Genomic DNA, 27,086 nt, shown 5'->3' on the forward strand with positions numbered 1-27,086 from the left:
CTCAAATATGAAGGCAAAATTGGGACATTTTCAGATAAACAGAAGTTTAGGGAGTTCATAAAAACCAAACCAAAACTACAAGAAATACCAAAGGGAGTTCTCTGGTTAGAAACCCAAGACTAGAACACAGGACAGAGCAACCAGATATCAACCCAGATGGGGAAATCATAAAAATAAATCAAGATTAAAAAAAAAAATCTCAAAACAGGGAAACAGCAATAACATTATGTAAGAGAAGACAACATTAAAACAACGAAGAGGGACTGAGAAATATACTCACAGATCTTTCATATGGAGAGGAAGACAAAGCAATATAAAGAAAGAAAAATTAGGTTTAAACTTAGAAAAATAGGAGCTAATATTAAGGTAACCACAAAGGAGACTAACAATCCTACTCATCAAAATAAAAGAAACAAAGATTCAGCAGAAACATAATCAACAACAATCAATAAGAGAAAAGGACAATTTATAAAGATAAACTACTCAGATCAAAAAATTAAGTGGGAAAAAGAAACTGTCAACAACACACAAAAAAAGACTTCAAAATGACAGTACTAAACTCATACCTATCCATAATTACACTGAATGGAAATGGACTAAAAGCACCAATAAAGAGACAGAGAGTGTCAGAATGGATAAAAAATCACAAATTGTCTATATGCTGCCTACAAGAGACACACCTTAGACTTAGAGACACAAACAAACTAAAACTCAAAGGATGGGAAAAAAAAATTTTATCAGCAAACAACAATCAAAAAAAGAGCAGGAATGGCAATACTAATTTCTGACAAAATAGATTTTAAAGTTAAATCTACCACAAAGGATAAAGAAGGCCACTATATAATGATTAAAGGGACAATATACCAGGAGGATATAGCCATATTAAATAGTTATGCACTCCCTGACAGGGCTGCAAGATACATAAAACAAACTCTAACAGCATTGAAAAGTGAGATAGGCAGCTACACAATTATAGTAGGAGCCTTCAACACACAGCTTTCAGCAAAGGACAGACCATCCAGAAAGAAGCTCAATAAAGACACGGAAGATCTAAATGCCACAGTCGACTAACTTGACCCATAGACATATACAGAGCACTCTACCAAATAGCAGCCAAGTATACTTTCTTTTCTAGTGCACATGAAACACTCTCTAGAATAGACCACATATTTAGGTCATAAAGCAAGCCTTAGCAGAATCCAAAAAATAGAAATATTACACAGCATCTTCTCTGACCGTAAGGCCATAAAAGTAGAAATCAATAACAGAAAAAGCAGGGAAAAGAAATCATACACTTGGAAACTGAATAATAACAATAGAGTACAAAAAAATTGTACTCTAAGAAATTTGAAAACCTAGAAAAAATGGATGAATTTCTAGAAAAACATGATGTGCCTAAACTAACACAAAGAGAGGTGGAACAACTAAATAAATCCATAACAAAAGAAGAGATTGAAAACACAATTGAAAAACTCCAAACAAAAAAAAGCCCTGGCCCAGATGGCTTCATTTCAGAGTTCCACCAACCTTTCAGAGAAGAGTTAACACCACTACTATTGAAGGTATTTCAGAGCATAAAAAGTATGGAATACTCCCAAACTCATTCTATGAAGCCAGTGTATCCCCGATACCAAAACCAGGTAAAGACACCACAAAAAAAGAAAATTGCAGACCTGTATCCTTCATGACAGGAAACCCTGATGACGTGGTGTTTAAGTGCTACGGCTGCTAACCAAAGGGTTGGCAGTTCCAATCTGCCAGGCACTTCTTGGAAACTCTGTGGGGCAGTTCTACTCTGTCCTATAGGGTTGCTATGAGTTGGAATTGACTCGACAGCACTGGGTTTGGTTTTTGGTTTGGTATCCTTCATGAACTTAGATGCAAAAATCCTCACCAAAATTCTAGCCAATAGAATTCAACAACATATCAAAAAAATAATTCACCATGACCAAGTGGGATTCATACCAGGTATGCAGGGATGGTTCAACATTAGAAAAATAATTAATATCATCCATTATATAAATTAGAAACCCTGGTGGGATAGTGGTGAAGTGCTATGGCTGCTAACCAAGAGGTTGGCAGTTGGAAACAGCCAGGTGCTCCTTGGAAACTCTATCAGGCAGGCCTACTCTGTCTTATAGGGTCACTATGAGTCAGAATTGACTTGATGGCAATGGGTTTATCATATAAATAAAACAACAGGCAAGAACCACATCTTATCAATCGATGCAGAAAGGGCATTTGACAAAGTTCAACACCCATTCGTGACAAAAACTCTCAGCGAAATAGGAATAGAAGGAAAATTCCTCAACGTAGTAAAGGGCACTTATACAAAGCCAACAACCGACATCATCTTAAATGGAGAGAGTCTGAAAGCATTCTCTTTGAGATCGAGAACCAGACAAGGATGCCATTTATCACCACTCTTATTCAACATTGTGCTGGAGGTCCTAGCCAGAGCAATTAGGCTAGATAAAGAACTAAAGGGCATCCAGATTGGTAATGATGAAGTAAAAGCATCTCTACTTGCAGATGATATGATTTTATACACAGAAAACCCTAAAGAATCCTTAAGAAAAGTAATGAAACTAATAGAAGAGTTCAGCAGAGTATGAGGATACAAGATAAACATACAAAAATCAGTTGGATTCCTCTACACCAACAAAAAGAACATTGAAGAGGAAGTCACCAAATCAATACCATTTACAGTAGCCCCCAAGAAGATAAAATACTTAGGAACAAGTCTTACCAGAGGTATAAAAGACCTATACAAAGAAAACTACAAGACACTACTGCAAGAAACCAAAAGACACCTACGTAAGTGGAAAAACATGCCTTGCTCATGGATAGGAAGACTCAACATTGTAAAAATGTCTATTCTACCAAAATCTATCTATAGATACAATGCAATTCTGATCCAAATTCCAACGACATTTTTTAACAAGATGGAGAAACAAATCACCAACTTCATACGAAAGTAAAGCATTACTGAAAAAAGAAGAACAAAGTGGGAGGCCTCATTCTACGTGATTTTAGAACTTATACCACCACAGTAGTCAAAGCAGACTGGTACTGGTATAACAGCAGATACATAGACCAATGGAACAGAATTGAGAATCCAGACATAAATCCATCCACATATGAGCAGTTGATATTTGACAAAGGCCCAAAGTCAGTTAAATGGGGAAAAGACAGTCTCTTTAAGAAATGGTGCTGGCATAACTGGATATTCATCTGCAAAAAAATGAAACAAGACCCATACCTCACACCATGCACAAAAACTAACTCAAAATGGATCAAAGACCTAAATATAAAATCTAAAACAATAAAGATCATGGAAGAAAAAGTAGGGACAACATTAAAACCCAGTGCCATCGAGTCAATTCCGACTCATAGTGACCCTATAGGACAGAGTAGAACTGCCCCATAGGGTTTCCAAGGAATGCCTAGCGGATTCGAACTGCCGACCCTTTGGTTAGCAGCTGTAGCACTTAACCACTACACCACCAGGGTTTCCGATGCTTTCATAGATATCTTTTATGTTCTATCCAGCTTTCTAGTGTTTCTCAGGTGGTGGTGGTAGGGTGGGGGGTAGGGTAGAGCAATATTTGATCTGAATATCAAGATCACCATTACCAGAAGCAGAAGCCTCCTTAGAATTTTCATTTCAGTTTCACATCTTTGGGGATTTGAGTTGAGGTCATTTAGCTCTAGTTATTTTGTGTTATAGTAATACAGTGTGCTAAGTGCTACTCTCTGTGTTTCAAATATACTGAGAGGTTTTTGTGGACTAAAATATGATCACTTTTGCACGAGTATTGTGTCATGGTATATAGCTCAGGCTTGGTAAAAACGAGTTGGTGAACTTTCTTTCACATGTTGCGAAACATTTAAAATTACATTTGGAAGTGTCTTTACTTGAAAGTTTGATAGACCTAATCTATGAAATTTAGTAATATCTGTGTTTTTTTGTTTGTTTGTTTGTTTGTTTCTGTTCTTACAAGTGTTGTAGGGGGGAAAATCACAAAGTTTAGTAAAGCAAAAAGAAAGTTTTATTCGGCATGTATTCAAAAAGACAAAAGTTGAGAAGTGGACAAGCATGCTGCCAGAGCTAATGCCTGCGCAAGTCTAAGGAAATATTACAGAGTAAGCAAGAGTGGGAAAACGGACAAGCACGTTTCACAGCTATGTCTGCCCAAGTACAAGCAACATTACAGAATGAACAAGAATGGGAAAATGGACAAGCATGCTACCACAGCCATGTCTGTCTGAGTCCAGAGAATATTACAGAACAGACAGAAGTAGGAAAACGGGCAAGCACTCTTCCACAGCCATGTCTGGCTGAGTCCAAGGAGGGTTACAGAGTCATCAGTATTTATTAACATTACAAATAGGCAAAACCATTGAAAGCTTCATGTTTTCACAGATTGGCTAGAAACTCTCATTCTACATTTTGAATTGTCTTTCTTAAGGATCATTGGTACAGGTTTCAGTAGGAACGGTCAGGACAGTCTTCACTGGTCCAACAAATTTCTATTTACTATAGTTTTTTTTTAATATGTTAATAGAAAAAGATAAGCATGGAAAGTCTTTTGTGTTCTGGCTTATGTGAAAAGTTCCCTAAAAGATATTTTCCACGATTATCCTATCTATTGTCTTTATACCTCAGGGCCCAGTTGCTGTGTCCTTGTGAATCCTCGTGAGCTCTTTTGAGCCCAACTCCAGCTGGGTCACAGGGAATAATGACTCCAATATTATTTCCTAAATCACAAGTTTCTTGGGCCTAGCTTTCTGTATCTCCTAGAATAAAACCAAAAATCCGCTGCCATAGATCGATTCCAACTCGTAGCAACCTGTAATGGATTGAATTGTGTCCCCCCAAAATATGTATCAATTTGGCTGGGCCATGATTCCCAGCATTCTGTGGTTGTCCTTCATTTTGTGATTGTAATTTTATGTTAGAAAGGGATACAGTGGGATTGTAACACCACCCTTGCTCAGGTCATTTCCCCAATCCAAGGTAAAGGGCGTTTCCCTGGGGTTTGGCCTGTACTACCTTTTATCTCTTAAGAGATAAAAAGGAAGCAAGCAGAGAGTTGGGGACCTCATACCACCAAGAAAGCAGCAGCAGGAGTGGAGTGTGTCCTTTGGACACGGGGTCCCTGCACCTGAGAAGCTCCTTGACCAGGGGAATATTGAGGACAAGGACCTTCCGCCAGAGCCGACAGAGAGAAAGCCTTCCCCTGGAGCCAACGCCCTGAATTTGGACTTGTAGCCTACTGGACTGTGAGAGAATAAATTTCTCTTTGCTAAAGCCATCCACTTGTGGTATTTCTGTTATGGCAGCACTAGATGACTAAAACTCGACACTATAGGACAGACTAGAACTACCCAATAGGGTTTCTAAGGATTGCCTGGTGAATCCAAATTGTCGACTTGGTTAGCATCCTGAGCTCTTAACCACTATGCCACCACGGTGTCCATCTCCTAGAATGAATATTGGTAATTTATATTTCCATTTATATTATCTAGATTTTCAAAATGTTTAACACACAGTAGTCTACTGTTTCATAAATATTCTTTTACATATGTGGCTATATTCCAATTTCCTTCCTTAATGCATGCTGTATATTTGTGTCTCCTGTTTTCTCTTACAGTTTTCTTTCATAGTGTGACCCCAATACTCCCCAGCATGTTTTCTCCTTTTACAAGATGGGTGACTGAGAGCTTGACATAACTAATGCCATGATGAATCTATAAGTTCTGCTCCTTGCTCTGCCTGCCTCCTCCTTTGCATACGTCTGTTAAAGACTTTGTTTTGACCTAATGTTAATGCCCTTGTTCTTTGTTTTAAACTGATGCAAATAAATTTGTTTTGTTCTGTCCGACCATCTGTGACTTACAACCTCCCACAGAAAAATCAGAGCCCAGGTATCAGATTTGTAACTCTTTAGGTCTGGTAAAGAGTCTTTTGTCACTATATTGTAATGAAAAATTCCTCCAGCCATGCTATCTGCAGACTACAAAGACACTTGTAACCCTTGTAAGATTCTATATAAGCTGTAATGTAAAATTGCTCTTTGGGACTCCATAGAGGCAGCCTATGTTGCTGCTGGGCCCTCGGTGATGTATACATCTCCTTAATAGACTTTCTCGATTTTTCTGACTTGGAGTATGTTTCATTGGCTCGACTGCTCCAGGGCACAGATGGCTCTTCTATTGTGGTTTTTGAGACACTATACTCTGTACTCTGTCAGGAAACCCTGGCGGTGTATCGGTTAAGAGCTACGGCTGCTAACCAAAAGGTCGGCAGTTCAAATCCACCAGGCCCTCCTTGGAAACCCTATGGGGCAGTTCTACTCTGTCCTTTGGGGTCTCTATGAGTCAGAATCAACTCAGTGCCAAGGGGTTTTGGTATAGTCAGTGAATATCAAAAGTGAAAATTAAAAAGGCAACTGGAAAAGAGTAGGGAAAAACGGTATAAACAATGATATAATAATATGATCAAAGGGCTTTTTAAAATGAAAGAAACACCAATTGTATTAATGAATGTACATGTTTACAGGAAACAATATATGCAGGAAAGGTAGAACACATGCTGTTATACCCACCTAAATTACAACTTTTTAAACGTTTATCTGCATGTTAGCAGATATTGAAAGTAAATAATTAATATAAACATAATTACAGTTCAGTGATTCATTGGAATCTTTTCACTTGTTCAATTCACTGTTATTTAACGTGCTGTCCCTTTTCCTAGGCATTCCCTGTGGGCCACCGCCAGCCATTGCCAATGGACAATTCAATAGCAATGGGAGAGAATATTTTCAGTATGGAATGGTGGTGACCTACCGCTGTAATTCTGAAAAAATTGGGAAGAAGCAGTTTAACCTTGTTGGCGAGGCATCGATACACTGTACCAGCAAAGATAATCGAGTTGGCATCTGGAGCGGCCCTCCACCTCAGTGTATTCCACCCCGTAATACGTGCACACCTCCAAATGTCGAAAATGGAGTAATGGTATCTAGGGGTAAAAACTTGTATGACTTATATGAGTCTGTGAAGTTCAAATGTAAGCCTGGCTTTGTAATGGAAGGACCCGACAGTATGCAATGCGAGGCCCAAAACAAATGGGCACCGCGGTTACCAAGCTGTTCCAGGGGTGAGTCTGTCTACGGCTTTAAAGGGGCCTATAAAATAATGATAATAATTTTTTATTTTTTTTTATAAATGGCATGAGTTGATGGAGGATCAGGAGCTTAGCGTTGGTTCTAGGGGAAGGATGCGTGATGGGCAGTGTGCGTGAATAAACTAAGAAAGTGTGTGTGTGTGAGTGTGTGTGTGTGTGTGAATGCGTACTTGTGTGTATGTTCCTTCGTTTTGAGAAGCAAGAGCTGAATTAGCCAAGAAAGGAGACATTCAGGAGTCCCATACTGAGCATTTCTCAGGGCAAAGTAGCAGCTCTGGTATCACTCGATTACACTGAAGAATGATGAGGACTTTGTGTTCAGCCACCTGATAACCACCTTACCTGCATTAGCTCCTTTACTTTTTACAACAACCGTTGGAAATAGTGTTATTCTTATCCCCATTTGACAGGGAGCTTAGCTTGGTCTTTCCAAGGTTAAATAAATTGTCTAGGTCACATGCTACTAAGTGGCATCCCCAGGATTAGAAGGCTAAGGTGTTAGACCCGAGAGCTTGAATGCCCTGGTTCTTGCTCTACTTCTATTGGCATCTATCGGTACAGGGGAGCAGTTCACTTATGGGCTGTGAGGACAGAAACCACAGCATAAGAATAGTGACAAAGACCTTCGACCTGATCTACTCAGATCCACCTCCTACATTTTATAATTAAGAATCTCAGGTCAAGAGTGAAAGTAACTTGCTCAAGGCCAAATCGATTTTTTATTCATCTTTAATTAGCTATAGACTCGACAGCAACAGGTTTGGTTTGAGTTTGATCAGGATGAAATTCAAATGAGTTCTGACGTCCATGGAGGCAGCCAGAACTTGAATCAAGTACTCTCTAAGCAACATGCCCTCTCATTACAATCACTGGCTTCTTAGGAGATTTTGTTCTCAAAGGCTCTTTTTGTCTTCTTATGCTGTAATTGCTGGCTTAGCTGTGGATTGGGAAGTGTTATGGTTGAAAAACAGGGACAGTGAAAGAGCTTACAATTCTTCTACCAACCCATGCCCACCTTGTGTAACCACTAAGAGAGCAGCAAGGCTGACAAATAGGTGAAAATGACATCACAAGACGGCAGGGAGAGAGATGAGGGGAATGTGTTAGATAAGACTTGGAAGACCTGAAAAACAAGGCTGTAAATTGATATTATCTTCTTAAGAAATGAGGTGGTGGAGAAGCCCACCAATACTAACCCTCTACGGATAAGCAGTGCTAGGAGAAGAGCCCTTGCCCTTGCAGAATGAATATATTTTAGGCCTTGTACTGGGGAGAACTGGGTTCTAATTCTCTCCTTCTTACTAGCTGTGAGGTCTCTGGATGTATCTCCTCCCTATTCTTAACTTCCACACCAGTAAAATGAGCGGGTTGAAGTATCATTTGGTTTCTTTTTATGTTTCAATCCCTTTGATTATGATTCTGTAAGGATTTAGCAAAAGATATTTCCCCACATCTGATGGGTGGTACAAACAGTTAAACACTGGGCTACTAACCGAAAGGTTATCAGTTCAAACCCACCCAGAGCTGCTTCAGAAGAAATGCCTGGTGACCTGTTTATGAAAGGTCACAGCCATGAAAACATTATGGAGCACAATTTTAGTCTGAGATACACAGGGTTGCCATGAGTTGGAATCGACTCTGCTGCAACTTTTTTTTTTTATTGTGCTTTAAGTGAAAGCTTACAAATCAAGTCAGTCTCTCATACAAAAATTTATATACACGTTGCTAAAAAAATATATACTCCTAATTGCTCTCCCCCTAATGAGACAGCACACTCCTTCCCTCCACTCTCTCTTTTAGTGTCCATTCAGCCAGCTTCTGTCCCTCTCTGCCCTCTTATCTCCCCTCCAGACAGGAGATGCCAACATAGTCTCATGTGTCTACTTAAGCCAAGAAGCTCATTCTTCACTAGTATCATTTTCTATCCCATTGTCCAGTCCAATCCCCGTCTGAAGAGTTGGCTTTAGGAACGGTTCATGTCTTGAGCTTACAGAAGGTCTGGGGACCATGACCACTGGGGTGCTTCTAGTCTCAGTCAGACCATTAAGTCTGGTCTTTTTATGAGAATTTGGAGTCTGCATCCCACTGCTCTCCTGCTCCCTCAGGGGTTCTCTGTTGTGTTCCCTGTCAGGGCAGTCATCAGTTGTAGCCAGGCACCATCTAGTTCTTCTGGTCTCAGGCTGATGTAGTCCCTGGTTTACGTGGCCGTTTCTGTCTCTTGGGCTCATATTTTCCTTGTGTTCTTGGTGTTCTTCATTCTCCTTTGCTCCAGGTGGGTTGACACCAATTGATGCATCTTAGATGGCCACTTCCTAGTGTTTAAGACCCCAGATGCCACTCTCCAAAGTGGGCTGCAGAATGTTTTCTTAATAGATTTTATTATGCCAATTGACTTAGCTGTCCCCTGAAACCATGGTCCCTAAACGCCCTGCCTCTGCTACGCTGGCGTTCAAAGTGTTCAGTTTATTCAGGAAACTTCTTTGCTTTTGGTTTAGTCCATTTGTGCTGACCTCTCCTGTATGGTGTGTTGTCTTTCCCTTCACCTAAAATAGTTCTTATCGACATCTAATTAGTGAATGTCCCTTTCTCTCCTTCCCTCCCCCTCCCTGTAACCATCAAAGAATATTTTCTTCTCAGTTTACACTTTTTTTTTTAAATGGGTACCTTGAACCTGTTCTTTCCACAGTGTGTCAGCCACCTCCAGAAATCCCGCATGGTAAGCATACCCCAAGTGACAAGGCCACCTTTTCCTCTGGGGAGGACGTCTTCTACAGCTGTGAGCCTGGCTATGATCTCAGAGGAGCTGCTTCGCTGCGCTGTACACCCCAGGGAGACTGGAGCCCTGCAGCCCCCAGATGTGAAGGTACCTAGGTTCTCATCTCATTTGACATTTTTAGCTTGTGTCTTTATCTTCCATGTACCAACATTATTTCTCTTTTTTCCCCCTCAGTGAAATCATGTGATGACATCCTGGACCAACTCCCTAATGGCCGTGTACTCTCTCCCCATGGTCGACAGCTTGGGGCACAAGTGTCCTTCGTTTGTGATGAGGGGTGAGTGTGAGCTTATCTGACCTGGGGTAGAGGCCAGGAGCTGAGTGATGGATACTGACACTGGAGACAATGGTTTGTGTCCAAAAAGAGGGGCTGGTAGTAGATGGTTTGTGTCCAAAAGGAGGGGCTGGTGGTGGAAAAGAAGTGCTAGAACACACTTCCCAAAGATGACTGGGAAGTGTAGCAAGAACTAGATGGACCCATTAACAACAAATACTATAAAAAGAGCAAAACAATAAATATACTGAACAGCAGAAATATAGCAAGAAATGTATAGGTGAAACATGAAAAGTACAGATAAAAAGTAATTCAGAGGTATGAAGAGATAAATGTTGTAGTGGTGTTATTTAAAAAGTTTAATGCGTAAGAGAAAGTTGTGTATAAGATAAATAATGTACAAGAATTGATTCTGGAAACTTTCAAGCCAATCAGTAGTGTAATTTGAAATAGGAATAAAAGAGTAAGTGTAAGTATTTTTTAATCTAATTACAAATCATCTAATTAGTACTGGCCTGTGGCAGTGGGAGCAAGGTGACTAGTGTTAATATCCCAAGTAAGATCATTAACTCTCTTTGTGAACCACAATGGTCTTGGTACTAAGTTCCAGCTCCATGTGGTGGGTAAAAAGCATGGAAATTAAGCAACTGCTCTCAATACATTCCAAGGACTCCTTGACAGACATCAGATTCCAGCCACCCAAAATAAGGACCAAGCTGGAATTCAAGAGACCATTGGTCTGACAATAAACTGGACGTTTTAGGATGATTTTTTTCCAAAGGGCCCTGTCTTCTCACCTTTTTTCTTTTAAATAAGTTGGTTTTACCCTTCAAAAGTCTAGTATGATGCCGTAAGTTCCGTTCCTACCAAATGTAGTGGCAAGAACAGTCTCTGGTATCTTTCCTAATGCTCTCTGCTTTGCAAACTGAAACCAGGAGCCGTTTCCCTGCCTGATCCACTGTCTGAAAGACTGAAACGCTGAGTTTTACATTAGCAGAGTTAGTTCTCACTAATGATAAAAAGAGAACAGTCAGGGAAAGATGGCCTCCTGAAGGTACAGGACCAGCCAAGGAAACACGTATGTTTACTGTCCCTTCCTCAGTTCAGGCTGGGCTATGATATCTGTCTGACTTTGACAATCATTATTGCTTTGTCCCACACTGGAAACTGTATTTTTCTGAAAGGATTTGGCTTCTGAGCCTCTATCAGTTGAGAAACCAAATGAGTTGAGCTTTGTCGCCTGACCTTTAATTTAAGAATTAAGTTTTATCTTAGCAGAATGGAGGAAGCCAAGGTCTGCAGATGAAGGGAAGAAGAAATGGTGTGCTCACTCATTTACTACTTCTTTTGTATTTTAGGTTCCTTTTAAAGGGCAGCTCTGTTAGCTATTGTGTCTTGGTCGGAATAAAAGGCCTTTGGAATAACAGCATTCCTCTGTGTGAACGTGAGTAAAAGGAATATCTGCTCAGGTCTGGATCTTTCTCTTTGTTTTTGCCTTTTTCTTAATGTGTGTTGTCCCATGAAATTATCTCCATTTTTTATAGAAATAGTTATTTGTTGGAAGAATTACAAGGAACGTTTTTTGGGGGAAATCAGCCTGAGCATCATGACTCCTTGGTACCATTCTATAAACATGTATAGGTATAAACCCATTGCCATCGAGTCAACTACAACTCATAGTGACCTTATAGGCCAGTAGAGCTGCCCCATAGGGTTTCCAAGGAGTTGCTGGTGGATTTGAACTGCCAGCCTTTTGGTTAGCAGCCGAGCTCTTAACCACTGTGCTACCAGGGCTCTGTAGTGTATGCTATAAATGGGGAGGTATGTTTCGTTGGTGGAGAGAAATTTACGGCATGATGCTTTAACAAATTTTTCCTTTTTGTTGTAAAAAGTATTAGTCACGCTTCAACTTTTCTGTGGTTTCCTCCACTATCCATCCATCCATGTGTTCATTATTTCAACACATTTTTTAAGCACTTACTTATACACCCGGGCACTGGGATTACGCCTGTAAACAAGACAGATGAGGTTCCTGCTCCTGTGTTGTTCAGATTCTTACACAGGGAGAAAGACCAAAAACATGTAAACAAACACATAAATAGACAATTTCAAATAATACTAAATTCTGTGAAACACACACACACACACACACACAGGCTAGTGCAATAAAATGGTTATGTGGAAGGGCATAAGGAATGACAGGAAAATAATAAAGTTTCCATTTTAAATAAAGTGATCAAGGACGTCCTTTCTGAGAAAGTAACACTTGAGCACCGATGGAAATTAGTTAACCACTACCACACATATAGAGAAAGAGTTTTCCAAGCAGATAGAACAGAAAGTGCAAAGAAATTTCCTGACATTTTCCATGAAATGCCTGTTTCTGACTTTTTCTGAGAAGCCCATATGGCTGGAACTGAGTAAGCAAATACAGGAGTGGCAGGACATGACAAAAGAGTTGTAACCCTACATCCTGCAAGGACTTAGACTTTTACTCTGAGCTAGAGAGAAAACCATGAGAATAGTAAGTAAGTAACATGATCTATCTTGCTTTTGTTTGTTTTAATGGTATCACTCTGGCTACCATAGGAGGAACTGGGTTGAAAAGCAGTGTTATCTTACTTCTGAATCCCCAGAAAACGGTGCCAGAGGCAAAGCTTAAATTCTAAGCTTAACTGGAGTATGCAGTCCTAGGGCAGCAAGAGTGAAGGAGAATAAAAAGGTAGAGAGCGTCAAAGAGCAAAATCTCTGAATCTGTTAAAACTAAAAAGCAAAGAGATTTATTGAAGGTAATACAGTTTGTGAATTGGGGAAACACAGAGCAGAGAGGAATCTACCCCGTGCTTGAAAGCATGGAGGGAGAGGTATGCTTTTTATAGTAAAGGTGGGGAAGGGATAGACATGATGGTCACAGGGTCACAAGGTGGGTATGTCCTCAGCAACTACTTTCTTCCTAAAACATCTTGAGTAAACTCTTTCTCCTACAATCACATCCCTGGACACTCCACCCCACCCCCCCTTATCTATTAAAAAAAAAAAAAAGAGCTGTTAAATCAAATTCCTGACCCCCACCCTTATCTGATATGAGTCATCTTGGAGCAAGAGCCAGGCTGGTTTAAACAAGGTCATTGATAGGGAGCCGGGGTCTTCTGATCCTATTCAGCCAGAGGCCCAAGGCCATATACATATGAATGGGAAGAAGTCAAGGTTACATTCCCAGGAATGCAGAAGGAGGAGCCTGCAACAAAACAGTTTTAAGTCAGACTCATGTCAGCCATTTTATCATGCCATATGCTTCAGGTTTAGAAGTTTGCTAGGACAAGAAGAAAGGAAAGAAAATAAATAAAAGACGTTTGGTCACATAGGCCATCTCTGGAAAAGTCCTGTGGAATCAGAACGGTCTATAAGGAAAAGAAAGAACAAGCAATTTATCTGCTGGCTCTTTCCTATCTCCTGCCCCTCTTCACCTCATCGGTATTAACCCCTGACTTCCAGGTTGTGTTATACCTGGTCCCTCTGGGCAGGCTCTGGGGAAACCAAGCCCATGTCCTGCTGCATGGCACTTCATCTAAGCCCGGAAGTGGTGGAAGGAGCTAGAGTCTCCACGGATCCAGTCAGGTCAGGTTTGCAGGCTGGAGCCGCTATGACTTCCACTACAGTGGACATAATGGAGGCTGTACAGATGCCCATCCCTCACCACGGGGGAGGCTGAGGGCTAGTGGTCTTAAGAAAAGAGGTAGCAGCGGTAACAGTCAGTGCTCTCCATTGAGAAAGCAACTGATGGCCCAAAAGGCAGGTATAGCCAAACAAATCCGGGGGTTACTGTCAAGGGTATAAGTTGGGAAACTATTGCAACAATTTAATCAGAGTTGTTGACCCAGTGGAGAAGGTGGTGAGAAGTGACAAAATTCTGGACATACTTGGAGGTAGAGATGGTGTGAGAGAACAAGAAGAGTTATGGATGGCTCTTGAGGGTTTTGGCCAGGACAAACCTGAGGACAGTTTCCCCGAACTGAAATGGAGAATGCCACGTGAAGAACAGGTTTCAGAATGGAAGAAAATCACAAGTTGAGTTTTGGACATAAATTTGGTTTTCCTATTAGACGTCCAAGTGGAAATACTTAGATATTTAGGAGATTTCGATATTTAGGAGAGACCTAGACTAGACATAGATGTTTATAAGTCATCATTATATCTACGTTTAAAGTCATGAGACTAAATGAGATCGCGTAGGGAGAGGAAGGCCCTCAGTGAGGTGGGCTGACAGTGGCTGCAACAATGAGCTCAAGCATAACAACAATTGTAAGGGTGGCACAGGACCGGGCAGTGTTTCTTTCTGTTGTGTATAGGGTCACTGTGAGTCGGAACCAACTCGACGGCACCTAATAACAACAACAAGGGAGTGAGTACAGGTAGAGAACGGATCCATGGGGTGAGCCTGGGCAATCCGGTATTAAGAAGTTGGAAAAATCAAAAGGAATTGGAAGGAGACTAAGAAGAAGGAATCACTATGATGAGAGAAAAACCAGGAGGAAGAAGGGTAGGGAAATCCTTTTAAGGAAATGAGACTTGCCAACTGTGTCAAATTCTGTGGATAGGTCAAATAAGATGAGGACAGAAAATTGACCACTGGATTTAGTGACATGGCAGTAATAAGTGACTTTGACAAAAGCAGTTGCGGTAGAGTGGTGGGGCACATGCCTGACTGGAATGAGTTCAAGGGAGAATGGAAGGAAAGGAGCTGTGACAGATCACAGACAACATTACTGAGTTTAACGTAAAGGGGCTAGTCAAGTGGGGCTGTAGCTGGAGACGGAAGTGGAGCCAAAGGAGTTTTTGGTTTTGGTTTTTAGATGGCAGAAAAAGTTTACATCCCAGAATGCTTCTAACATATCCAGTCTGTCCATATGTTTATTATTAAAACAAACAGGGTGTTGCTTCGTCTTCTTATTGTAACTACTGAAAAATACATGCTTATAATAGATAGTTGTTTAAATAAATACTTTGTTTTCCAATTAGTTGGACATCTTGTATGAATTTCTATACTGAAACTTAATAATTACATCTTGCATATTTGGAAGTCAGATATTCAACAACCTTAACTTTCCTGAAATACAACGAAGAAGCATGAAAGAAGGGAAAAAATACTCTCCAAAGATATACCTAAAATCATTTACTAGAGTGTAAATATCGTGCAAATGGTTAACGTGCCGGGCTGCTAACTGAAAGGTTGCAGGTTGGAGTCTACCCAAAGGTGCCTCTGAAGAGAGACCTGACAATCTACTTCCAAAAAATCAGCCATCCAAAACTGTATGGAACAGTTCTACCTTGACACTCATGGGGTCTCCAAGAGTCAAGGTCTACTTGACAGCAACTGTTTGGAGCCATGGTGGCGAAGTGGTTAAGAGCTCAGGCTGCTAACCAAAAGGTCAGCAGTTCAAATCCACCAGTCACTCCTTGGAAACCTTATGGGGCAGTTCTACTCTGTCTTATAGGGTTGCTATGAGTCAGAGTTGACTCTACAGAATGCAACAACAACATTCCAGTCTTTCACTAATTTATCGATAATTCGGTTAAGCTGCAGCATCTTCTTCCCAAAACCAAGTCAAGTTAGAATGAGGAAGGAGTTGGTCCAGATAGATGTACACTCAAAGGAAAAAAATGAGTGTTGTTTTTTTTTTTTCAATGAGAATAAAATCTTGTAAAGACCAACTATTATCTCAAAAAGCATGGCTCCTTTGAGCCTTTTGGAACATACACAGGAGTACGAAATGTTACGAAGTACTATATGACAGTATTACCGTAATTGTTCAGCTTGATTTTGAGAAGTACAGTCCTGATATGTCAAGAAAACATTAAATTGACAGGCAACTAGTAAATCTATATTTTAGAAAGATTTCTTTAGGATGAAGATTTTTTATGTCAAAGATTGTGTTTATCTTAAAACAGAACTTGGCATACAGTAGGTGCTCAAAAAAATGTTTGTTGAATTAATGGATGGTTTCCCCTTGAAAGTAATTAGAATACTTTTATTTATTTTAAGGGAATAAGTTCTCAATTATCCAGAAATCTTATCTATCTGAAGAGTCCAGGATATTTGAGTTTCTTTTGGACTTTTATAATAAACATTGATTTAGGTATCATTTCATTTAGCTCCATTTCAGCAGAGGCCTAATACATTTATTTTGCAGTTTATACTCTCCCTAAGAAAAAAGATATTATGTAACTAGCAATGCAGGCGCAGTACTCCATAACTGTAGAATCACCACAGATTAAAATTTTAATGGAAATTAGAACTCTTGTCTTCTTCCTAGAAATCTTTTGTCCAAATCCTCCGGCTATCCTTAATGGGAAACACACAGGAAGTCGTCTGGGAAACATTCCCTACGGAAAAGAAATATCTTACATATGTGACCACAACCCAGACAGAGGGATGACCTACAGCCTCGTTGGAGAGAGCACTATCCGCTGCACAAGTGACAACCGAGGGAACGGGATTTGGAGCAGCCCTCCCCCTCGCTGTGAACTTTCTGGACCTACTGGTCAGTATCCACTTCCACATATCCTGAATGGGCTCAGAATGTCTGGACCAAAGTGTTCGTATTTCTTTGTTAAGAACGTCATGTTTGCTTGTGCGCTTAACTTTGTCCTAAGTGGAAGTAGCAAAATTACACGGCATAACTGAAAGAGGTGGACTCCTGCAGTGCCCAGCTGTGTGTGAACTGGTAGAATGCTAATGCCTCTTCTTGCTTGTGGGGTGATGAGGACAGTGGAGGAAGAGGAGTGGAGGAAAAGGGTAAGGTGAAAGCTACATAAATCAGGAAGAAAAACGTATTTCAGTTGAGAAGACATGAAAACTGCTGCTCATGAACGCTAAGGTCCTTGGGTGATACAAATGTTTTGCATTTGGCCCCTAACCAGAAGGTTGGCGATTTGAACTGACCCAGCAGTGCCATGGAAGAAAGGCCTGGTAATCTGCTTCCCTAAAGATGGAAGCCAAGAAAACACTATGAAGCTCAGTTCTACTCTATAACACGTAGGGATGCCATGAGTCAGAAATGACCTGAAGGCAACGGGTTTGGTTTTGGTTCATGAATGCTAACCAATAACAGTGTAACTGACTTACAGTCTCCACAAGTTTATAAGGGGTACAGGAGCATGCTAAGAACAAAGCTGGAAAACTGGATATTTACTTAGTTAAGGTTTTTCAGCGGAATGGGTTAAGTAACCATAAAGACTCTCTTTGCCTTTGTAGCTTAAGACCTAGCCTAAAAGTGTGCCAGTTTGTCAGGTTGTTCTGGGCTGCACCATATGCCGTTGTGTTCTTCCAGTCTGGGGATGATAGGAAACAAGGAAAGATGGATAGGGACCAAAGAAAGGGGTACAAAAAGGAAGAGGCTATTTCTCCATAAAGACTGGAGAAATTCACCCGGTCCTTTAGGCCCTACTTTCCAAGAATGGAAGCTGAAGTAGACTGGTGAGGTGGCACCAGCTTGGGAATACCACATCAGCTGCAGGGGATCCCTGAGACAAAAAGCAATCCAATGAGTAAAGGCTACACACAGTGAAAGGTATCCGGCTTTTCTGTTACCTCCTTAACCTGCTTACTGTGGTACATGTCAGAGTCCAGTGAGACTTTCCAAAGGCAGATGCCTTGGCGCCAGCCTAGGCTTATTAAATGGACAGAGAGAAGCAGCTCCTCCAGAGAGGAGGTAGTTGAGTTCAGAATCTATTTCGATGTACCCACTCATAAAGAGAGCGTAACGTGGTAGAGGAGGCTGCTGGGTGGCTTGGTCTGTCCACCCTCAGAGTCTGCTGAGCATCTGCAGGGGAGGCAAGGTGTGTTTGTTTCCTAGGGCTGCCATAACAAATTTCCACAAACTGGGTGGCTTAAAAAACAGAAATTTATTCTCTCACAGTTCTGGAGGCTGCAGGTCTGAAATCGAGGTGTCAGCAGGGATATGCCTCCTCCAAAGGCTCTGTGGGATAATTCATTCCTTGCCTCTTCCAGCTCCTGGTGGTTCCTAACATCCTTTGGTGTTGCTTGGATTGTAGATACATCACTCCAGTCTCTGCATCCATTGACACATGGCCTTTGCCCCTATGTCTGTGTGTCAAGTATCCCTCTCCTTTCTCTTTTAAGGACACCAGTCATTGGATTTACGGCCCACCCTAGATTCAGGATGATCTCATCTCAAAATTCTTTACCACATCTGCAAAAACCCTTATTCCAATAAGCTCACATTCTGAGGCTCTTGTGGACATACCTTTTGGGAGGACGCCATTCAACCCACTACAAGTGGTGACTGCTATTTAGTGCCAGAGAGGCAGTCTATGGTGAGCACCTCTGACAATAGAGAGGGGAGGAGTAGGTGGAGAGAGTTGGTAAGATGCATGAGTGAATTAAGACCAATGAATGATGACATGAACAATTAACTCTGGATAAATCTAATGGGGTAGCCTGACACATGAAACTATGAACTGAAGCTCTCATTTTAGTAAAATAAGAACAGAAAGCTGAATAGTCTTCTAAGTAGTGAATAATTCCTGATGAGTAGATGCTATTAGAAAGCACCATTCTAAGATAACCTCCAGGGAAGAAAATCTTTTGCCATTATCATGTCTGTTTCTGTGGTCTTGTCTATCCGCTTAATTGAAGACAAAGAGAGAAGTCTCTCTGCTAACTCTGATATTCCTGTGGTCTTGGCTTCCAGGTCACTGTCAAACCCCAAAACAATTCCCATTTGCCAAGCCTACAACTCCGATTGATGAGTCTGAGTTTCCAATTGGGACATATTTGGATTACGAATGCCTCCCTGGGTACTCTGGGAGCTTGTTCTCTATCACCTGCCTAGAAAACTTGGCCTGGTCAAGTGCTGAAGATGCCTGTAAAAGTGAGTAGCCCTGTCCTGGGAGTTCTTCATATTTGTCAAAGTACCTGTGGGAGCTGATTTAATTTGTTCAAATTTTGAAGACAAGATGTCTAAGTTTGCCCAAAGTGTTTAGATGGAGGGTGGGCTTGTAAGTCATCATTTCTCATAGCTTGGAGTTTCTGTATCTTGACAAGATATTCATTTCATGGGAAAGACGCTCACAAAAGGAGGTGGAGGGGAAAATCTCCATTCACTGGAGTCACCTTTGATGACTGAAACCATGAAATACATGAATCAGGGACACAATGTTTACATGGCACATTTGCCTATTCTAGGTATTTCATGTAAGTGGTATCCAAAGTTTATTAATGGTTACCAGGGATGGGAGGGAGGGAGACAGAGGGGTTTACTCCTTAAGGAATACTGAGCTTCTGTTAAGGGTGATAAAAGAATTGGAAACAGATAATGGTGATGGTTGCACAGCATAATGAATATAATTAATGTCACTTAATTGTACATGTAAAAAATGTTAAAATAGCAAAGGTTTATATATATGTGTGTATGTATATATGTATAAGTATGTGTGTGCATATATATACACACATTCCTTAGATTCCAAAGACCAGGTTGTTATGTGAAAATGGAGGATGGCCACATCAGATCACAAAATGGAGAATGACAACATCATTGCATAACTGCCAAATTACATCATTACATAACTGCCAAACCACACAGAATCATGGTCCAGCCAAGTTGACATATAACTTTAACCATCACAGCTAGCATTACTCTCGCCTCGCACCTTGGTGTTCATTACTGCCAGACCTACATGCACAAAATAGTCCGATAGTAGATTTTTTATTATTGTCAGATAATAAGATAGTCAATAAGTGAGGAGTACCAAATCAAACCTGTTGCCATCAAGTCAATTCCAACTCATAGCAACCCCATAGACAAGAGTAGAACTGCCCCATAGGGTTTTTAAGGAGCGGCTGGTGGATTCAAACTGCTGACCTTTTGTTTAGCGGCCGTAGCTCTTAAATACTATGTATACATACGTGTGTGTGCGTGTGTGTATACATAGGCATCACAATTTAAAAAAAAGAAAGAAAATTATGTAGGTGTCTTAGTTATCCAGTGCTACTATAACAGAAACACCACAAGTGGTTTTCACAAACAGAAATTTGTTTTCTCACAGTTTAGGAGGCTAGAAATCTGAATCCAGTGTACTGCCTCTAGGGGAAAACCTTCTCTCTCTGTTGGCTGTGAGGGAAGGTCCTTGTCTCTAGGTTCCTTGGCGATGTTCTTGTGGTATGGCATCTCTCTTCCCTCTTCTCTGCTTGCTTCTCTGTACATAATCTGCTCCGTTTATATCTCAAAAGAGATTGATTTAAGACATACCCTATGCTAATGCTGCCTCATTAACATAACGAAGAGAACCTACTCCCAAATGGGATTATAACCACAGGTATAGGGGTTAGGATTTACCATATTTTGGGGGGACACAATTCAATCCATAATAGTGGGTCACTGTGAATTGTACTTGGCCAACTAAAGATAAAGTTGACACCCCAATTTTGAGGTTTTTTATTTAGGCTGGTGGGTCAGAGGAGTCCCTGAATAGTGCACATGGTTAACATACTTGGCTGCTAACAAAAAGGCTGGAGTTTCAAATCCACCTAGAGAAGCCTTGGAAGAAAGACCTGGTGATCTACTTCCAAAAAATCAACCACTGAAAACACTACAGAGCACAGTTCTACTGTGACACACGTGAGGTCACCATGAGTCAGAGTCAACTTGATGACAACTGCTGTGGGTGGGTTCAGAGTACAACTCTTTAGCCATAAATGACCTTTATTGTGAGATATAAAGTGGCCTTTTTATAAGTGATATTCTTAGCTGCTTGCTTCTGAGGTTATAGTTAGTTTCTTCAAACGGGCCAATTCTGTGGAACAGGCAGAACTGTACCACTGAGTATGCTACACCTCAGTGTGACCTCTGAACTCCACACCTAGTCCCAAATTCTGCTTCTTTCCTCTAGGAAAATCATGTGGATATCCTCCAAAACCCTCCAATGGAATGGTGCTTATAAACACAGACATCCAGTTTGGATCAACTATTAATTATTCTTGTAATGAAGGGTGAGTTGGGAGTACTAACTCTTGATATGAGCTCCAGAACAACAATGCCAGCCTCCAACCCAGTCTTAGATAGACAAAACAGACTATTGCCATCTTCACTTTAAGAAGTAAACAATAGGATACGGTTGGTGGCTTGAGCACAGGTGTATAACCAAAGAACATAAAAAAGCAGGAGCAATCTTTCTATTGCAGACTAGGGGAGGGTACCATGCTCCTGCCAAATACAGCACATATGAAGCCTGGTAAAGCATTCACTGGATAAAAAGGAGAAGTCTATCAAATAAGTAAAAGGAAAAATGCTATTTGACCCATACAAATATCCTTAACTGAGAGCAGCGAGTACTATAGCAGACTTGGAGGACCCTGAGGCAGAGGATTGGGAGGGCAAATCTTAAAGCTCTGGGAAGTGTAAGCATTAAAATGCCCACAGGGTGGGGACGTTGATGCAGTCTTGTTCTTGACTTTCCCTCGGAACAGGTAAACATGCCAGAAGCCTTTAAAGGACATGTACTAATTTTCAACTGCCATAATAAATTAAGGGGGAAAACAGATACAGATTAAATCTCCGTGAAAAACTGCTCTTGGTCATCAGCTCCACCCCACTCTATCCAAGGCATCATATCTATGATCCAGCAAGTTTAAAGTCGTGTGCATCAATATTTGCCACTTCGCACTTCATCTAACAGCTTTCCATACAATCTCTTGATAGATCCATTCTCACTCCCGTTCTGAGTAACCATAGATCTCTCCACGGCGAGAAAACCAAAATATCATCCAATATACCATAGAGCAACTGAAAATTAGAGACCAATCTGAGGTATCAAAGAAAATCCTTCCACAAAACAGCATACAACAAGAAATGGGGGAAACCTTTAGAAATCTCTCATATGTGTTTGTGACATAGAATCTATAAAACTATAGGAGGCATTTGTAAGACTGAATGATCTGAGATCAAGAAAATTTACACATGGATGTAACACACAGGAGTCAAATAAAAAGGAGTACTGATCAATAGATTAGATCATACCCCCTCCCGCCAAAAAAAAAAAAAATTGAAGAGATAATGAGAAATTCTCCAAAATTCATCAAGGATGGACAGTACTAAAAACTACTTTCTCTCTCTCACACACACACACCAGAAATTCCAGAAAAATAAAAGAAAGCTAAAAGTGATGAAGGATTAATTAGTATATATCTTTCCTATAATTTCATATAAATATTTCATATAAATTTACCCTGATATACCAAAAACACTATAATAATTGGTTAAAATCATATAAATTTCATATAAATATACTTAATTTCATATAAATATACTCTGACATACCAAAAACACTATAATTATTGATTAAAATCGAGAAGCACGCATGAAGCATGTAATTAGAATTACCAACCCCATTGCCATTGAGTCGATTGTGACTCATGGCCACCCTATATGACAGAGTAGAACTGCCCCATAGGGTTTACAAGGAGCAGCTGGAGGATTCGAATTGCTGGCCTTTTGGTTAGCAGCTGAACTCTTATCCACTGCACCACCAGGGCTCCTATAATGAGAGCTAGGAGAAGGAAAAGAACACTTGGCATCATTCTTATTATTCAAAATCCTATAAATTCAATAAAATGACACTCCCTTCACCACCCCCCAAAATATATATATATACCAAACCCATTGCCGTTGAGTTGATTCTGACTCATAGCAACCCTGTAGGACACAGTAAAAAACTGCCCCACAGGGTTTCCAAGGAGTGGCTGGTGGATTCAAACTGCTGACCCTTTGGCTAGCATTCGATATATATATATATATGTACATATGTATGTGTGTATGTATATATGTATATATATACATACACATATATAAACATACACACACACACATATGTGGAAAAGAAAAGTTATTAGCAGATCGTTATTAACCTGAAAATCTAAAAGAAGAATGCTATCAGAACTAACTGGAGATATCAATAAAATATTCAGTAAGAGATATTCATAAATTACTTCCTTTACATAAATAACAACCAAGTATAATATAATGGGGGAAAATATCATTCACAATAGCAACAAAATCAACGAGACACAATTTCACAGGAAATATGCAGGCTTTATAAGAAGATTTTAAAAACTTTCTTGGGACACATAAAAAATGTTTGAAGAAATGGAAGATATAAGTTTTTATTTAAAAGACGATGTAATGTTTTAGAGGTGTGAATTATCTCTGGATTAATATGTAAATTAGAGTTCCAAAGGAATTTTTTTTAATTTGACAAAATTATGCCATGAGACTCACCAACAAAATTCCCTGAAATTATAATGAGGGGATGTAACTACAAGAGTATATTATAAAACAGAATTGATGTTAAAATACGTTAAAAAGTAAAATAACTGACATAATACAGGAATATAGACATAGATCCACACAGCAAAATGCTCTGAGCCCAAGAAATAGACATGTTTTTGTAAGAATTTAGCAGTGATAAAGATGGCATTGCAGGGCATGGAAAACTGGAATTATTCATTAGTAGGACAACTATCTAAAAAAATAAGTTAGATCCCCACTTCATGTCAAACACCAAAACAAAGTCTATCTAGACTAAATATTAAATGTTAGACATATAACAACTAGATGAATATAAAGGCACATATGTTTCTGATTTAAGACTTTTATAGACATCTATTAAGAAACAATTCTATTATGGATAAGATTGATACATTTGAACATACAAAAAAATAACATTTTTCCACATAAAAAGAAGCAGAAGACAGACAACAGACGGGCCAGGAAGGGGGGGAACTACATCCAGAGCTCTTACACACCATTTACAAAAAGGTAAACACCAAGCAAAAAAATGGTAAATGATGAACAAATGCTTTACAAAAGAAAAATTGTTATAGTCAAATAAATGTATGAAAAAGTCTCACAGTAAGAGTATAGACAAATAAATCATGATGAAATGTTTCCAATTTTGTGTTCTACTCTACATAGTTTTGACACCATGATTAAGAACCCCTACCTTACACATTTAAAGTGTGAAGATGTTTAGCTGTTTCAAGCCAGACTGGGTTTCCTCTGACTCTTGTTTACTGGATTTTCAGGGTAAAGCCATCATTCCTTCCTGTACTCAACAGATATTTATTAAATATTTATCAAGTTGTATTCTATTAAATATCTACAAATTAAATATTTATCAAGTATTTGTCAAACTCTCTAAGCTATTTATATGCTATAGGGAAACCCTGGTGGCGTAGTGGTTAAGTGCTACGGCTGCTAACCAAAGGGTCGGCAGTTCAAATCCACCAGGCTCTCCTTGGAAACTCTGTGGGGCAGTTCTACTCTGTCCTATAGGGTCGCTATGAGTCGGAATCGACTCAACGGCACTGGGTTTGGTTTGGTTTTGGTTTATATGCTACAGGGTGGGTGTTACTTATTTCAGTAAGACGGCATCCCTGTTAATCAAGGAGCTTATCGTTTCCTGGATGGAAAGCACATATGGATAAAATAAATCTGTGAGATTCCCTAAAGACAAGTATAAAAACACCCCATAATGAATAAGGGAAATACCACATTTAATTGTAAAGGACTAGGGAAGAAGATGGCAAAAAGCCTGAATAAAGAGGTAAGAATCTAAGCTTGTCCTTAGAAATAAAGAATTACTTTGCAGATTGAGATGGGCTTTCTTCCTTCTGAGTTCTCCTATATTACAATCTGTCTGTGATTTCTATGTCTACCTGTTATAATTTCCTAAGTGGTAACTTAAATGGGGAATATGTGTGTTGTTTTTGTTGTTAGGTGCTGAGTCATAGCATTTTTGACTCATAGCAACCTTGTGTGACAGAACAGAAATGCCCCATAAGGTTTTCTAGACTGCAATCTTTACAGGAACAGATTGCCAGGTCTTTCTCCTGTGAAGCTGATGGGTGGGTTTATGTGTAGAGCATAATAATTTTTCATTCTTTATGAAGAAAACTAAAGACACAAGGGAAAGATGAGTCCAAAGGGCTAATGGACCACATCCACCATGGCCTCCACCAGACTAGGTCCAGTACAACTAGATTGTGCCTGGCTACTACCACTGACTGCTCTGACAGGGATCACAATAGAAGGTCCTGGACAGAGTTGGAGAAAAATGTAGAACAGAATTCTAACTCATAAAAAAAGACCAGACTTCCGGCCAATCCTGGAACCCTAAGTGTCAAATGAAGAGATAAAGAACTCAGCAAGCACTGAATGGAATAAGAAACTGACAGAAAACAGAGAGAGAGAGAAAAGATACATGCGGAGGTCCCCATCAGCTAAAGCAGCACAGACTCACTGTCTTGGACTCATGTCAGAGATCTGCAGACAGGAAGTACTGGAAAGCAGCAGCTTCACGGAGCTCCCACCAGGAGACACGGCACCTGGTAACTGGTGATATATGTGTCCCCACCCCCCATCCTTCTCCCTGCCACTCAGCCTCTGCCAGTTCCTATCTGGCTGTTGTAGCTTGGCAGGCTGGGAAGTGCAGGGTCTATGCCACTTGGATTTGCCCAGCCCACATTGGACATTGTCGGACAGGGAATATAGGGAAGCAGCTTCAAGGAGCTCCCAGCAGGAGACACGGCACCCACTCCTTTAGCACTTTTCTTGTTTATTTGTGGCTCCTGTTTCTCTCTCCTCTCTCTGCTGTTTCCCAAACCCATCTTAGCTCCACACATCACACCTCCCCCCTCCTTCCTGCCTACCTGTACCATGGGCTGAGCATCACTCCCCTGAGCAGCACAGGCATAGCTTGCCAGAACCTGCCCTGCACTGATTCCCAGCCCACTTTGTCGGTCCTAGTACATGCCACAAACAGCCCATCCCAGCCCCTATCCTTAAGCTGGACCTGCCCTGCTGCACCATAGCTGAGCAACTGGCCCTGACCCTTGGACAAGAAGATAAAAAGTAGTATCATACCCACAGATGAGCAAACAATAAAGAACGCATACCCTACCTGCTCAGATATAACCAATTAAACAAAAAAGCAGGATGAAACAAATCTACAAACAATAAACAAAGAAAATACTGAATGTCCCAAAGACAACAGACAATATCAAAACATACATTAAAAAAAAAAAAAAAAGGACAGGATGGTTCCAGAAGGCATCTAAAATAAAACACCAGATGACTTTCCAGTAGAAGAAAAGGCACTAGAACCACCTGATAGGGAATTCAAATCTCTGATATTCAGAACTATCTAAGAGTTGAAGTAAAGAGCAGACAAAAATGAGGGAAAAATAGACAAATTCATGGAAAAGGCAGAAAAACTGATGGAAAATACAGACAAAAAAGTGGAGGAATTCAGAAAAGTAATACAGGAACAAAATGCCAAAATAAATTCACAACTAGAAATCATACAAAAACAACAATAGAAATCGAAAAGATAAAGAACAAGATTTCAGAAACAGTATCATAGAAAGGCTGAGGAGCAGGTTTGAAATGATGGGAGACAGAATCAGCAAAATTGAAGACAAACACTTGGATATAATTCCGTTTGAGGAAAAATGACAACAAAGAAAAAAGAGAAATGAAGAAACCCTGAGAATTATGTGGGATACAATCAAAAGCAAAAATTTGCAAGTCATCGGAGTTCCAGAACAGGGGAAGGAAATGGAAAACACAGAGAGGCTCACTGAAGAATTGCTGGCAGAAAACTTCACTAATATGAAAGCGAAAAGCTGACCATCCAAGAAGCTCAACAAACCCCAAATAGGACAGACCCCAAAAGAAAATCACCAAAGCATATCATAATCACACTCGATAAAACCAAAGACAAACAAAGTATCCTGAGAAAGAACAGTTCGAGAAAAACAAAAAGTC

The 27,086-nt window shown here is 40.2% G+C and overlaps 1 protein-coding gene across 8 annotated transcripts in view; it reads left to right on the forward strand.

Annotated features, from left to right (window-relative positions):
• The window catches only part of LOC126061336 (complement receptor type 1-like), a 130,689-nt gene that overhangs the window by 43,784 nt on the left and 59,819 nt on the right, over positions 1–27,086 (forward strand). For all 8 annotated transcript variants that reach the window (XR_007513767.1, XR_007513768.1, XM_049857835.1 and 5 more), the window contains exons 5-11: positions 6,761–7,162; positions 9,876–10,052; positions 10,140–10,242; positions 11,598–11,683; positions 16,554–16,781; positions 18,954–19,133; positions 21,154–21,253. Coding sequence is in view for 6 of the 8 variants with exons in the window: in XM_049857835.1 (XP_049713792.1) it covers positions 6,761–7,162; positions 9,876–10,052; positions 10,140–10,242; positions 11,598–11,683; positions 16,554–16,781; positions 18,954–19,133; positions 21,154–21,253 (1,276 nt within the window). In the remaining 2 variants the exon portion in view is untranslated. The remainder of the gene's footprint in view (positions 1–6,760; positions 7,163–9,875; positions 10,053–10,139; positions 10,243–11,597; positions 11,684–16,553; positions 16,782–18,953; positions 19,134–21,153; positions 21,254–27,086) is intronic.

This window comes from Elephas maximus, chromosome 18, assembly GCF_024166365.1.
Source record: "Elephas maximus indicus isolate mEleMax1 chromosome 18, mEleMax1 primary haplotype, whole genome shotgun sequence".
NCBI lineage: Eukaryota > Metazoa > Chordata > Mammalia > Proboscidea > Elephantidae > Elephas > Elephas maximus.